Raw genomic sequence first — 12,375 nt, 5'->3', positions numbered from 1 at the left:
TATGTTCTATTCCATGATGCACAAAATCTTGCCTTTGGGGAACCATTCCTATGCTGTATGCTGGGACGGGGCTCAAAATGATGTTGCTTGTGCCTCTGGTGTTTTTGTAGTAAACGAGCAGAAAGCCCGACACTCCCTTCTGTTGCAAAACACTTTTGCTTTAACACTAGGAATGATTTGCTTTCCCTGGGGGGTGGCCTTGGGGAATAGCAACCAGCCTGGGATTTTTTTTGGAAAGTGAATATGGTTTAACATAAGGGGTTTGTTTTTTGGTTTATTTTTTTTGCTTGTTTGTTTTTTAATATTAGGTTTGTGCTGGCTGTGGGCAGCGCGGTCTTCGATGCGATGTTTAATGGTGGAATGGCCACAACTTCTACAGAGATTGAGCTGCCTGATGTGGAGCCTGCTGCCTTCCTAGCTCTGCTGAAGTAAGTAAGCTGCTTCTGATGTACAATATAATTGGAGTGAACAGATTTATTGTGGAGAAGGATATTTTAAAAAATAATTTTATTAAAACTAATAATTTGAATAGTAATATTTTGTTATTGATACCTGTTCAGACATTGTCTCATACAGTCTTGTTCTTCATGAATTCGATTTGATCCAAATGCTGTTTGAGGGAAGTGGGGAAAAGTAAACCTCTTAAAGCTCTGTAGGTTGCAAATACTTGGAGCTCATTTAAATTACGGGCAGATGAGCAAGTTGTGACAGGTAAGCAAGGGTATAAAATCAGTGTCAGCCGTTCTGTGTGGTCCCTCTCCTGGTGCATGTTTTATTTCTCTTTTGAAGACCTGGTTTTGAATTTACATTTACAGCATGCGTTGTAAGGCTGCATGCTGGGGGAGGGAGGAGGAAGGGGCTGTAACATCCTATTCAGTGATTTTGTTAAGCTTGGCTGGTGCTGTATAACATCCAGCAGCCATCCTGAATGTATGCTGAAAAGTCATTGTCCCGTTTCTATAGGATTTCTGTAACCTACTTCCAGGGGTTTCCAGTCCTGTGCTCTTGACATGTTCCTCGCTTGCTTCCTCTTGGGAGCACTGACTATATATAGCTTTGGCACACTTTTTGCTTTACCTTCAAAAAGTGCTTCGGTCATGACTGTGCTGTCTTAGAAGATTTCAGAACTGGATCTTTGCTAGAATGAAAGGTCAGAAATAGCAGGGAGCCCCTCGCCTCCTCCCGTTTGCCTCGTTTTATCCCAGACACCAGCACATGGGGAGTCCCTCTAATTGGTGTACGACTGCCAGCCAGGTAGATCTCTCTGGAGTGCAGAGTTAATATCTATCTTTAAAACTCAGCGAGGCTAAAATATCAAGTGAATTAGAGGCAGTGTCATGTCGTTTCCCTGCCAGTGCTGAGATTTCAGCACTTGTATAACCAGTGTGATCATCTGAAAAGACTGAGGTGATGAGTTGAGGTGGATTTCAACAGAAGTGTTTATATTTTGTGTGGGAGACATGGTGTGTGGATTATCACAGTGCCTCTAAAGCTTGCAGTTAGGGTACAGGAGCCGTGCACATGGTCCAGGGATATCTTAGATGCTCTAGATCTAGAATCGAACTGTCACTTTGAAAATGCTCAGAGCACAAATGAGCCAAAGGAAGTTTGGGTGCTGCGTTCCGGTGAGGAAGCATACCAACTATGTGATATGAACCTTGCTAGATTAAAACCAGTCCCTCCAAACACCAAGCTGAAATGGCAGCTGATCCTTACATACGTATCTGGTCGTGGTCCCAGCTGTGACCTAACGCTGTAGGATCAGGAGCTGATTGAGGGACACAGTGGCCATCCTGAACGTTCAGCGGAAGGTCCCTTCTGGACACTGGGCTGTGGTTGTGTTTGTGGGCTGGTGGCCTTAGGAGAAGGAGTTTCCATAGGAGAAACGTTATTATCATTTATTATTACTACTACTATTATTTTCTTGGTAACTCAAAGATCATTTTGGATTGTCTGGGGTTATAACCTAAACCATCTTTGATACTACACTTTTTTGCGGTTTGAGCCTCTCTGGTTATCCCTCTTCGCATACACTGGGCTATCATAAAAATACATCCTAACAGTTGCTGCAGTAAGCAGAACTAGTTGTTTTTAGAGCAACTGTGTTCTTTTAAGCTTGTAATAACAAGGATTACTTAGTGAAAGTAGGACTGGTGAAGGGATGTGACCAAAATACATTGATGAGCCGGTGGCTTGATGCTGTTACTAGCAGATGCTCTAGAGCGGCACAGAAGCCTGCTTTCAGCAGCAATGAGAGCACCTCCCTTCCTCTGAATCCCCCTGTTTACGCTTCCCTGAATTGCATCCCGGCCCTCTCCAGGCAGAGGACCAGGAGCTCTGCTGCTTCTCCTCAACAAGTCCCTCCAGACAGGGACACTGCCTGGCGTGTCCCTGGAACAGCCCTGCTGCTGCCTGAAGCCTCCAGGAACAGCGGCTGCGCGACGTGTAGCTGTGCCCCCTTCGGAGAAACACAGGAGGAGAAGTTGCTGGAGTTTCCCCAATATCCCGAGGAACAGGGATGCCGAGCCCAGTTAACACAGTTAATGTTACGCCTCTGTGCTCGTGCCTTTCGGATCCCGACTGGCAAATGCTTGGCTGGTTAAAGGGAAAACAGTAAACAAAAACTCTGCATGGGATTAGGACTAACGTCAAGGGTGTAGCTGGTTTTACTGAACTCAGCCTGTCAGTTCCTGTTGTTTCTAATCAACATGCTTGAGGATGAGGAGGCTCGGTCAGGCTTCCTATGAAGACCTTTGTTTTTCCCCGCGGTATGAATGTCCTTCCTTGTTTTGGCCCAACAGTGAAGGCTGATGCTTTGCTAGCAGTGTGGCAGTCCTTGTTTTCCATTGCGATTAACTCTTGCTTTATGCTGGGGTTATATCGTGTGCCATACTTTTAACAGCAGTATAATGAAACGAAACCGTTCCGTGTATAGAGAGAAGAGAGGAGGGGAAAGCGGGGTGTGGATCAAACACCTCATCTGGAGTGGATGTGTGTGCTTGAGTGCTTCGGATCAGTTTTGAATTAGTGCGTAAAAGGGAGCTTCTCTTCTGAAGTAGCTAGGTGGGATTGAATTTTTGTCCTTGTTCAGTCGAATTGAATAACCAAAACTGTTAATTTTAAGAGGTGCACTTGTCCAGAGACTGTTCCAGCCTGGCATACGTGGCAGGTAAACAGCTGCCTGGTTGTGGGATGCTAGGCAGTTTGAGGTGCTTTGGTAGATATTCCACCTATTTCATTCATTAAAAGTTATACTGTAACTTTGTTTGGGGTTTTTTTTAAAAAGAACAGAAAGAAAAAGATGCTTCTTGGTAAACCAGAGTCAGTGGAAAGGATGTGAAAACTGTTCCATCTCTCATGTATAGGAAATGGGGCCAGGATGATGGGCAGAAGCACAAACATGGTTTTTAGGAATTGCAACATGTTCAGGTGAAGCCAATTGTATAGCAATGTTTCTATATTTCAGATTTCTTTATTCAGATGAAGTTCAGATTGGACCAGAGACTGTTATGACAACACTTTACACAGCTAAAAAATATGCAGTTCCAGCCCTTGAAGCTCATTGTGTGGAGTTTCTTAAAAAAAACCTCCGAGCGGACAATGCATTCATGCTGTTAACACAGGTGAGTTTGCAATCGTTTCCAGTAAGTCCCTTGAGTAAGGGCCATCGCAATGGGAAAAGAGAAGTTTTCCGAGTGTTAGGGAGTTGATCATCCAAAATGGAGCAGTTTTGGGTCACTTTGAATTCTTCCTTACAGGAGTCTAGTGCTGATGAGCAGGTTCTTACAAAGTGCAATAAAATACACCAAATATATTGCTGCCATTTCAGAGTTGGTTCTCTTTCGGTGTGACATGGGATTCCTTCCAGAGTGTGAGTTGGGGAAGAAATAAACAGGGTGGAAAAATTTAATCTGCCAAGAAAAAAGTGATTTGAGAGGATTTTCGCTTGTTCAGATTCAGGGCTGGTGTAATTAGCTTTCTCTGTGCAAAGCTTGCTGCGTCTAGCTGGCTGGATGTTCTTTGAGCTTTTTTTTTTCAATAGTTTCCCTGAAATGGGGGTGAGAGGCAGAAAACTCAACTTTTTCATGAGTGCATGGGTTTAGTTCCCTAGGAGAGGAACAAAGGGATCTCTTCCTCAGCTTGTGCCAGCTCGCCCTCCTGCTGGACTGAAAGCACACAAACCTGGAGTTTCAGGGCAGTTGTGTTTCTGGACTCTGCGAGGCCAGCTGCGCGTCCGTGTGCCCCTTTGATCCGGTCGGTGAGGGCTGGACTCCTTCATCTTCTGTTTGGCAGCGAACTAGAAGTCAGTGTTACAACTTCTGCTTATTTTGGAGAAGATCTGACATTGCATACAGGTTGATGAAATGAGCATCCCATTTCCTGGCCCTATCTCTTCTTTCTGGTCCCTGCCACCCTCTCTGCCGACAGCTGATGGCATATCAGTGACTGCCACCGTGCTGTCACCTGGGTGTTGCAGTGTCTGTAGCATTGCCAGAGACACCCTGTGCTGGGTGCTATGGGAACAAATAGGCATTGTGTGCGAGATCCTTTCCTTAAGGAAATGGGCATATTTTTGACGAACTCTGGAGGAATATTCCTGATCGGCCAGCTCAGGAAAGCTGCCGTGATTTCTGATGTTAACCAAACCTGGCAGAGGAGTCTTCACGTCTGCCCTGACTTGGGAACCAGCGCACTAAGGTGGTCAGGCTCTGAGGGGCTGTCCTGTCTTGCCCAGTGCATCTGGCTGCTGGCTTTTTTCCTCCTTGTCGGGGTACAAGTGTCTTTCAGGCTCATGACTGTAGTTACTGCATCGGTGGCAGTGTCTCCACCAGGAGTTTTCTTGCAGAAATTGAGGCAGTGTTGCCCTAGAGCAGTGTTGGCCTGAAGCAGTCGCTGCTGAGCTGTTTGCTTGTTTGCTGTGATTAGCCGGGGATTTTATTTGAGTTTAAACATTCAGATCAAGTCCTCAAAGTAGTTCCACGTTACAGTGCTGTTGTAGACACTCTTTGCTGCTAGGGTTCAGCGATTGCTGCACAATGCCCTCTTTACACATCCTCTTTTTAACTTGGCCCTTTTCCACGTGCCATCAATGGGCGAGGCAGCCTCTGAGCCATGGGAGGAACCACGCTGCACTTCCCTGGGGAAGATTCAGGATTTAAAGATTCTCGCTTGGATGATGGTAGCCAAATCTGCACTCCTGTCTGATGGGTGGTAGGACAATTGTAACTCCTTGGCTGCAGCTCTCCCATTCTTTGGGTTAAGCAGCCTGCAATGGGAAAGATCAGGAGCTGTTATCCAAGAGCTGAAGAGAAATCTTTTCCTGTAGGCTGCCGTTTTGAAGAGGCATCTTACACTAGCTGTCGCCTCACCAGGATTAGAGGAGTCAGCTCTTTGGTGGTATTCTCCATGCAGGGATTTTTGCAGCGTGTTAAATCCCTGCAGCCTGACTGCGCAGCTTTGGCTAGGTAACATTTGGGTTTGTGGAGACTTCTTACAAGCCACAGAGGTCCTTCTTTGGCAGAAGAGGAAGGTGTCCTAGTTTTTCAAAAGATACTACCTGCCACTCTGTCAGCTGCACTGGGGCAGCTGAAATGCCAGATGGAGACAGGCCTTCCTAGTTGCTTTGTTTGTGGCTTATCAATTGTGATTAATTATCAGTGGTGAGTCGTACCTAGTTTAAGTTCACTGTTGCAGTATGTCTCTAAAATGTTGGAGGCTGGTGTTCGTTGAGAAACGTATCTGTATCTCAACGACTGGCTGCACGAGGCACCTCATTTAATGGATCTGTTCTCAAAATGCTGTTGGTTCTGGTCCTTCAGTGTGAAAATCAGCCTCTGTTTTCTACTTTTACTGCAATGAATTGACTATTTGTAGAGTCAGTTACAGACCTGAGATGCATCTTATACAAAACATTTCCCCAGCAGGCTTAAGATTGTGGACCTAAGATGGTAGAGCACCAAAACCTTCTTTGTGTCTATCACTGCTGAGTCCTGCTGGTCCAGCAACTACGCCAGCGACGGCATTTCAAGCAACTGCTAATCTCTGGCAGAAATATCAGTGGCAAATCGCTCTCTTAATTGATTGTGCCTCGTAGTGGATCCTCTTTCGTGCCAGATGTCCATGCATATGTCACTTTGGTGAACAAGGAAATAATAGCTTGCCTAAAGCTGCTGTGGGGGAGAGCTCCATGAATGTAACGTAAGTCCTTCACGTGTCAAAAGAGCCACTCCAGTAGTAGAGTCTGAGTCGGTCACAGCTCTTGGATGCCAGGAGTGCCAGGCACTGGCAGTCCTCCAGCCCCAGGAGCTGGTGACGACTGCTGAAGCTTCCCTGGTCCCTGAGGAAACGGAGAATTGTTTCAGCTCTCTGCACTTGAGGTCTTGATGTCGAGAGTTGGCCTTGCTGAGCTCTGCAGCCCACGAGCCAGGGTGAAGCAGAAGATGCTTGATAGCCCAAAACACCATTTTGAAACCTTGCCTGTGGCAGTGAGTTGAAGTCCCAGTGTGCTCTGGCTCTGGTGTGAGCTGTGATGTTGAGGCAGTTGCTTCTAAATAATGAAACCAAAGCATTGGAAACACGGGGTCATCGTAGAGGCGTGTGTGTGTCCTTACCACATTTCTGCCTGCGCTTGGCACAGCCTTGGTGACGTGTCTTGGCAGTCCAAGGGGATCTGCAGTGGTAGTGAAATTGTTACGAGACTGCACTTACACTGGGCAGAGAGATTCTGAGCAGCTCCCCAAGCTGTGTGCAGGCCTTGTTCAGAACAGTAGCCTATTTTGGGGGGAATTTGTTAAGGTAACGAGCTGAGAGTAGCTGTTTCTGTGCAAAACATGCCAATGTACTAAGCAGGCTGTGTACCCTGCGGGTTTTTGCACATCTCCACGGGAGGCAAGCAGCGTGCCTGCTAAGGCGGTTTTGCTAATACATGAGATCAGCATGACTGCGTGCTTACAGAAATAAGCTGTCTCTGCATATCCCTAGAGCAAGGGATATTTGCTCTAATGCTGCAGTCACTGGGCAAAGCTTTCGTCTAAATATAAAAATGGTTTAGTAAAGAGTCCCCCTGCTCGGCTGACATGGTCAGTATGGAGCTAGAAAGCACTACGCTGTGTTAACTGATGTGATGTTAAAGCCAAGATGTGCCTGGAGACATGCACGGCTAAACCGGAGCTGATGCCAAATGCAGATTTTTCTGCTGTTTGCCTTGTCATGCTTAACTGCTTGTGAAAGGCTGCTGCAGCCCAGAGAATTCGGGATGCAGCCAGGCATAGTGGTGCTAATGAAGATGGGCTCAGGGAGGGAGGGGGCCGGTCCTTACTTAGTGTAAACTCGAAAATACCTTTTGTGTTAATGACTGCTTCTCCATTACTAGGCAAGACTTTTTGATGAGCCTCAGCTGGCCAGCCTCTGCCTGGAGAACATCGACAAGAACACGTCAGATGCCATCAATGCGGAGGGCTTTACAGACATTGATCTGGGTAAGCTCTTCCCTCCTCCCTTTCCTAGCAAGCTTGCCTCTTGACGTTATTATGGTTTAACACTTGGCACTTCTGGTTTGTGGCTTTGCCGTTCTGGAGCAAGCTGTTAACAAACAGTCTCTGGCACTAAGTGGCTGGAGACAAGGCATTTACAAAAAAGCATGGTTGCTTGCAGAAATATCCTGGAATTTGCTTACTTTGGTGCAACTTGATTTTTCTGGGCATGATACAAAGCCCGTTTCCTCTGTTGATGTTGGCAGGTTTGGGGTGGGTGTAACTTGCCGTCTTTTGTGGAGTTGGCATTGCTCCCTGAGTCTTTGACAGGTTTTGCAGTTAAAAAGGTGTTGTGTTTTTGGAAGCAAGAGCTGGCTGTTTTAATTATCATATGCAGTTCCCAAACTTGCTGGACACAGTTAATAAGCATTAAAATTCAAACTTTAACCTTCTTCTAATGAGATGGAGTATGGAGGTAAGGCATGGGTAACCTTCTGGCTTTCGTACCACTCGCTTCATCCAAATTTGACGTCAAGCAAGTTGCGATTCATTCTACTGCACTTCCATTAACGTGCCAATTAATTGGGGACTGTTTCCTGCTCCAGTGAGTTGCTTGCTTATGGAACATGCAGATTTATCTTCCTCAGAGGCGGCAGGCAGCACTTCTGGGAGATGCTGGTTTTTCAATCTCTTACTGACCTTGGCTGTACACAGGGTACTTCTGGCGAGGTGAAATCGGGTGATTTGGGTTAGTGCCTAAAGTTGTCACTTCTCTGTCCTGCCTTGCAGACACCCTGGTTGCGGTGCTGGAGAGGGATACCCTGGGGATCCGGGAGGTTCGTTTGTTTAATGCAGTGGTTCGCTGGTCGGAGGCTGAGTGTCAACGGCAGCAACTTCAGGTGATTCCAGAGAACAAGCGGAAAGTACTGGGCAAAGCACTTTCTCTTATCCGCTTCCCATTGATGACTATTGAGGAGTTTGCAGCAGGTAACTGAACAAAGGCGTTTATGGCAACCCTGGTCTTTACTTTCTCTAAAGTGCAGAGGTTGAAGTACATGACAATGGATTTTCTCTGTGTATCCTGTAGTAATGTAAATTTAAGATTATCCCCATATTCTCCTGATCTACAAAATCTACCGTGTAAATGCTGTTGTCACCCATGGTCACTCTTTTAAAGACTGCAGTGCTCCAGCAGGTGGGATCACAGCTGGTTGTTGGTACTCACACTATGTTTAGATGATTACTGTCTCATTCAGCTGAGAGCAGAGATCCAAACAGACGCTCACGTGCTTTCCTTTCTAATGATTCCAAGTGTTTAAACTACACAAAGTTAATGGAGTTGCAAATAATTGGTGTTGTTTTTAACCTCCTTCCAAAGAGACATGAAGATGTTTGTCCCCATCCTCTTATTTCCTGCTGCCTCTAATGCAGTGATGGTGTTGGCAGTGTCTTGCTGATGGTGTTCAGAGCAGAGCGCTGTAACAGAAAAAGCTTTGAAAATGTTCTTTGAGCTGAAGGGTCGGCATTGTTTAGTCTGTGTCTCAAAGCATTTTTTTTTCACGTTTACATTGAAATCTTGATCTACGAAGATGTTTAAATCATTTAACAGTTTTGACTAAGGATTTCTTTGTTTTGTTTTCATTGCCTGTTGTCTTTTGACTTCATACTCTGGTGATTCTCTGGGGATTGAAAACTGGCAATTGGCTGAAATAGTTTTCATGCTGAAAGGCACCGTGGAGCCGTTGTCAAAATCGAAACTTGTTTTAGGCTGCAGTTATGTGTACAAAGGAGCACAAAGGGTCACTGACACCATTTCCTTTGCGAATCACTTCCAAAGGCAGAGATGGCGTCTGCTTATCGACAGTTCAGACGTCTTTCAAGATGAAAAGGGATATTAGTAAGAAGTAAATCTGGGCTTAAAAATTGGTGAACCCACTTTCTATTTTGCCTGTCACCGCTGTGGCGTGGGCTTAGGGACGTGAATCTCTCCAGAGCTGGCTGGGTCAGGGGGACAGAGATCCCTTCATCCCAACTGCGTGACTTTCCCTGGTGTTGGCGTCGGGTGAAAACACGGCACGCTGTTCCTCGGTGCACAAACAGTGGCTTTGCAGCAGATCCCAGGCTACTGATCCAGCTGGATGGGAGAGAGCATCCTCCTCCTGCATCGGCTATCGGAGTCGTTCATGTACACCCAGCTTTCCATTTTTCTGTAGATCCCATTTCTTTCAGTTCTTCAGATCCTATATCATTCTGTCTCACTGGGAGGAATGAGGGAATTTTGGCGGTTTTGGGTCGAAGCCATTGAGGTGGGAATGTCAGCGCCCCTCCCCACCTGTCTGTCCCAGCTGCCTGTTCCACTTGGATCTCTGGTTAGTCCTCTTGCTTGGAGAGAAACTCGTTAACTTTTCTCCATCCGCTTTAACCTAAAAAATGAACAAAAGAAACCCCAAACCTGAGAGCCTGCGCTGGTCAGCTATTCCTTAAACAGGAGACTGCCAGCTTTGTCCTTTTTCCAAGTTTCTGAGTGACTCTCATTTCTTCAGTGATCCCAGCAGAGGTAGGAGAGGGAAACCACTCCCCTCCACCCCCCTCTCCCAAAGGGGAAAAAAAAAAATAAAAAAATTTTACCAGCAGTGGTTTCACCAGTTTATTGTGTGATCTGGTATTGAACGTGAGTTTTGCATGAAGATGTTTTAACTGGCAAATGTGTCACTCCCTTCCCTTAGAGCAAGTAATTTGAAACATTTAAAATTGCAGCAACACAGGATAAGTCTAGACACGATCAATGACGGCTGATTTTTGCTGAGCCAAGTATCCATAACTGAGCTTATCTGTTCATAGTCAACTTCCTTAAATTCTTTCATCTCTACCTATTGCAGCCTTGGACCACATTCTGTCTGCGCAGCATGGTGCTGAATTCAACCAGCTGCGAGTCCTTTTGGACCAACAAGTAGCTGAGCATTTGCTTCGCACATGGAAGAGCACTTCTCCAGTAGTCGTGTTTCTGTTAACAGCCTCTTGCAAACAGAGGTGTGGAGCAGCTTTTGACTCGTGCTAAAAAACTAATTTTTAGCCTGTTCCACTTCTGCAAGTATTCAAAGTAGTTTCCAAAACTTGAGTTTAGCATCACTTTGGAATGAGAACGTGTTTCAGCTCTTGCTAAAATCACCAGCGTTTTTCCCTAGGTTTTACGATAAGGGTATTAAACAAACCGAACAAAGCCAAAGCAGTGATTAAATGCCTGAGGGAAGGAGGGAGTTGAAGCAGAGCATGAACTGAACCAACTTTGTCTTTACTGAAAAACACTCCAGGACTTTGAGGTGATGCTAACCAGGTGACATTCCCTCCTGCCACCCCTCATGGGCTTTCATAATGTCTTAACAGTAACGTTATAAATACCAGTAGAGATGGTTGAAAATCCCTGTCTCTTACCAGTATTATCTCCCGAGGGAATGGGGGAAGGATTAGCTGCACGTTGAGGTTTTTAAAGCAGTCCTGTTAGCCAAATGCATTTCAGCTCTGCAGAGCAGGGAGCTCCATCGCTGTTTCATGCACATGCCCCATGCAGAGGCTCGGCAGTCTGTGCAGCACGTTTCTGTCTGGGCTTTAACTCCCCGACACACCAGCGAGATCCCACGTGTGATGTGGGTTTGGCCCACTCTTAGCTGCGAGCCAAGTTTGCCTCCCCGTGTCCATCCCAAAAGGATCCCTTCTGGTTTCTGAAGGCTGACGGCATCGCTGCTTTCGTGCTCCTCTGCAGGGCCTGCGCAGTCAGGAATCCTCACGGACCGGGAGGTGGTGAGCCTGTTCCTCCACTTCACAGTGAACCCGAAGCCGCGGGTGGAGTTCATCGACCGACCGCGCTGCTGCCTGCGGGGGAAGGAGTGCAGCATCAGCCGATTCCAGCAGGTGGAGAGCCGCTGGGGGTACAGTGGGACTAGTGACAGGATAAGGTCAGCTTCTCTGCTCGTTCTGCTGCCGATAGATTTGTGTTTACTGAGCTTTGAGCCTCCTCTAGACCTAAACCCACAAGGTTACCTGCTAGACCCTGACTTCCACCCTATAAACCCTCGTACGAACCCTGAGGGGAGCATTTTGCTGGGCAAAAGCATCGCCTGGTGCATGAACCTGCACGTGCAGCTGCGGGCTGCCACTTTGCTTCTGTACTGGCAAAGATTTCCAGCAAATGTGGCCCTCCAGCACAGGCCACGTTATTTCTCTGACGGGGGGGGGATTATTTCTCTCCTTTTCAAGTGGCCGCCTGCAGCTGTACGGGCACGTAGCGGTTGGAGGCACCAGGCAGCTCACGGCTTCCTCCCGTGCCCAAGTCTGTTCACTCACCGGTGCTCCAGCAGGTCAGTTCCCTGCTCTGAGTGGAACTGTGGCTTGTTGAAGCCCCTTAATCTCGCCTATTTGAGGGAGGGGTTAGGATAAAATGCTGCACCTGCTTTTCTGCTCGTACCTAGTTTAGACCAAAGCTTGTAGAGAAGCAGCAAAGCCCAGTGGTGGTGATGGAGGCGTGGCAAACGCTGGTGTGTGGGCTTGGTGTGGCCGAGCGGTTAGAGTGAGACAGGAGGCAGTCAGCAAGCCTTGGGTATTTCCCATTCGTCTTTGTCTTGAGTGGAAGAGGGCATGAATACAGTTCTTTAAAATTTTTAAGCCTTTTTGTGAGTGATTCTCTCACATATCTTCTGGTCCTTTCATCCCCGTACAAGAGATGGTAATTGGAAGAGCTGCTAGCTCCAAACACTTGCCACTCTCAGCTCGAATGTTCAGAGACCTTTTGGAGCTTGGATTTGACTAAGTTCAACCACCAGGAGCATCAGGGCCAGTCTCCAGCAAGGACTGTGTGTGGTTTCAGCACTGAATGCTGGCTGCAGGGCAGTGGCCGCCTGGCAGCCCC

General features: G+C 46.9%; 1 protein-coding gene across 1 annotated transcript in view; it reads left to right on the top strand.

Moving 5' to 3' along the window:
• The first annotated feature begins 312 nt into the window (after positions 1–312).
• BTBD2 (BTB (POZ) domain containing 2) overlaps positions 313–12,375 on the top strand; it is a 14,711-nt gene continuing 2,648 nt past the window's right edge. Inside the window, exons 1-5 of the mRNA XM_010080793.1 lie at positions 313–428; positions 3,467–3,623; positions 7,373–7,478; positions 8,262–8,459; positions 11,233–11,425. Coding sequence (XP_010079095.1) covers positions 346–428; positions 3,467–3,623; positions 7,373–7,478; positions 8,262–8,459; positions 11,233–11,425 — 737 coding nt within the window. The 5' untranslated portion in view covers positions 313–345. The remainder of the gene's footprint in view (positions 429–3,466; positions 3,624–7,372; positions 7,479–8,261; positions 8,460–11,232; positions 11,426–12,375) is intronic.

This window comes from Pterocles gutturalis, unplaced genomic scaffold (genome assembly GCF_000699245.1).
Source record: "Pterocles gutturalis isolate BGI_N339 unplaced genomic scaffold, ASM69924v1 scaffold16731, whole genome shotgun sequence".
Lineage (NCBI taxonomy): Eukaryota > Metazoa > Chordata > Aves > Pterocliformes > Pteroclidae > Pterocles > Pterocles gutturalis.
This window is presented reverse-complemented; position numbering and strand designations above follow the sequence as displayed.